Raw genomic sequence first — 1075 nt, forward strand, 5'->3', positions numbered from 1 at the left:
TGTGTGTGTGTGTGTGTGTGTGTGTGTGTGTGTGTGTGTTTCCACTGATGAACAAGTAAAAAGAGGTGTTATCAGGCAGTTGCAGGGAAATTTGAGAGAAAACAGTTTTCATGGGTTAAACTTTATCTTCACCTCAGTCCAAACACAGACCTGATACGGTGTTCCTCAGAGTCCGTCAGAACCGTCCCGAGTCCGTCAGAACCGTCCCGAGTCCGTCAGAACCGTCCCGAGTCCGTCAGAACCGTCCCGAGTCCATCAGAACCGTCCCGAGTCCATCAAAACCGTCCCAAGTCCATCAGAACCGTGTCTTTCTGACACTAATAAACGGCAACTCTCTGATCCAGACTGGACTCTGACGCTCCTCTGTTTTCAGGGAGAGGCGGGTCTGATCCCCAGGATCTGTGAGGGTCTGTTCAGTCGGGTCTCTGAGGCCACTCGATGGGACGAAGCTTCCTTCAGGACTGAAGTCAGGTGARTTCTGCTCCGCCCACCTGCAATTCGACCCGATCAGCCACATGGTTCCAGAACCACCTGATAAACCCGAGTCTGCTTTCAGCTACCTGGAGATCTACAACGAGAGGGTGAGAGACCTGCTGAGGAGGAAGTCCTCCCACACCAACAACCTGAGGGTCCGGGAGCACCCTAAAGATGGACCCTATGTCGAAGGTGAGCCAACCTGAGATGTTTTTATTACTTTAATAAAACCTGAAGGTGTGAGGTTCTGACCTGAACTCTGTTCTGGACCTCTGCACAGAACAAGCTTCATGTTGTCAGTTTTTGTTCCCCAGCAGCAGAAACCAGGTTGTTTTTCAGCAGCAAACCGTCCGTCGRTCCGTCCATCTGTCTATCATCTTCTTCGACTTTATCTGAAGTCGGATCACGGGGCAGCAGCTTGAGCAGGGAAGCCCAGACCTCTCTTTCCCCAGCCACCTCTTTCAGCTCTTCTGGGAGGACTCCAAGGGGTTCCCAGACCAGCTGAGAGACATAGTCTCTCCAGCGTGTCCTGGGTCTTCCTCAGGGCCTCGCCCCCAGTTGTACAAGCCTGAAGCACCTCCCTAGGGAGGAGTCCAGGAGG

General features: G+C 52.8%; 1 protein-coding gene across 1 annotated transcript in view; it reads left to right on the forward strand.

The window, feature by feature from the left end:
* Positions 1 to 1075, forward strand: part of LOC106535418 (kinesin-like protein KIF16B) — a gene marked incomplete in the record, with an annotated part of 37573 nt that overhangs the window by 8571 nt on the left and 27927 nt on the right. The window contains 2 exon segments of the mRNA XM_014032417.1: positions 374 to 471; positions 557 to 666. Coding sequence (XP_013887871.1) covers positions 374 to 471; positions 557 to 666 — 208 coding nt within the window.

The sequence above is a fragment of the Austrofundulus limnaeus genome, unplaced genomic scaffold (genome assembly GCF_001266775.1).
Source record: "Austrofundulus limnaeus strain Quisiro unplaced genomic scaffold, Austrofundulus_limnaeus-1.0 Scaffold1445, whole genome shotgun sequence".
Classification (NCBI taxonomy): Eukaryota; Metazoa; Chordata; class Actinopteri; order Cyprinodontiformes; family Rivulidae; genus Austrofundulus; species Austrofundulus limnaeus.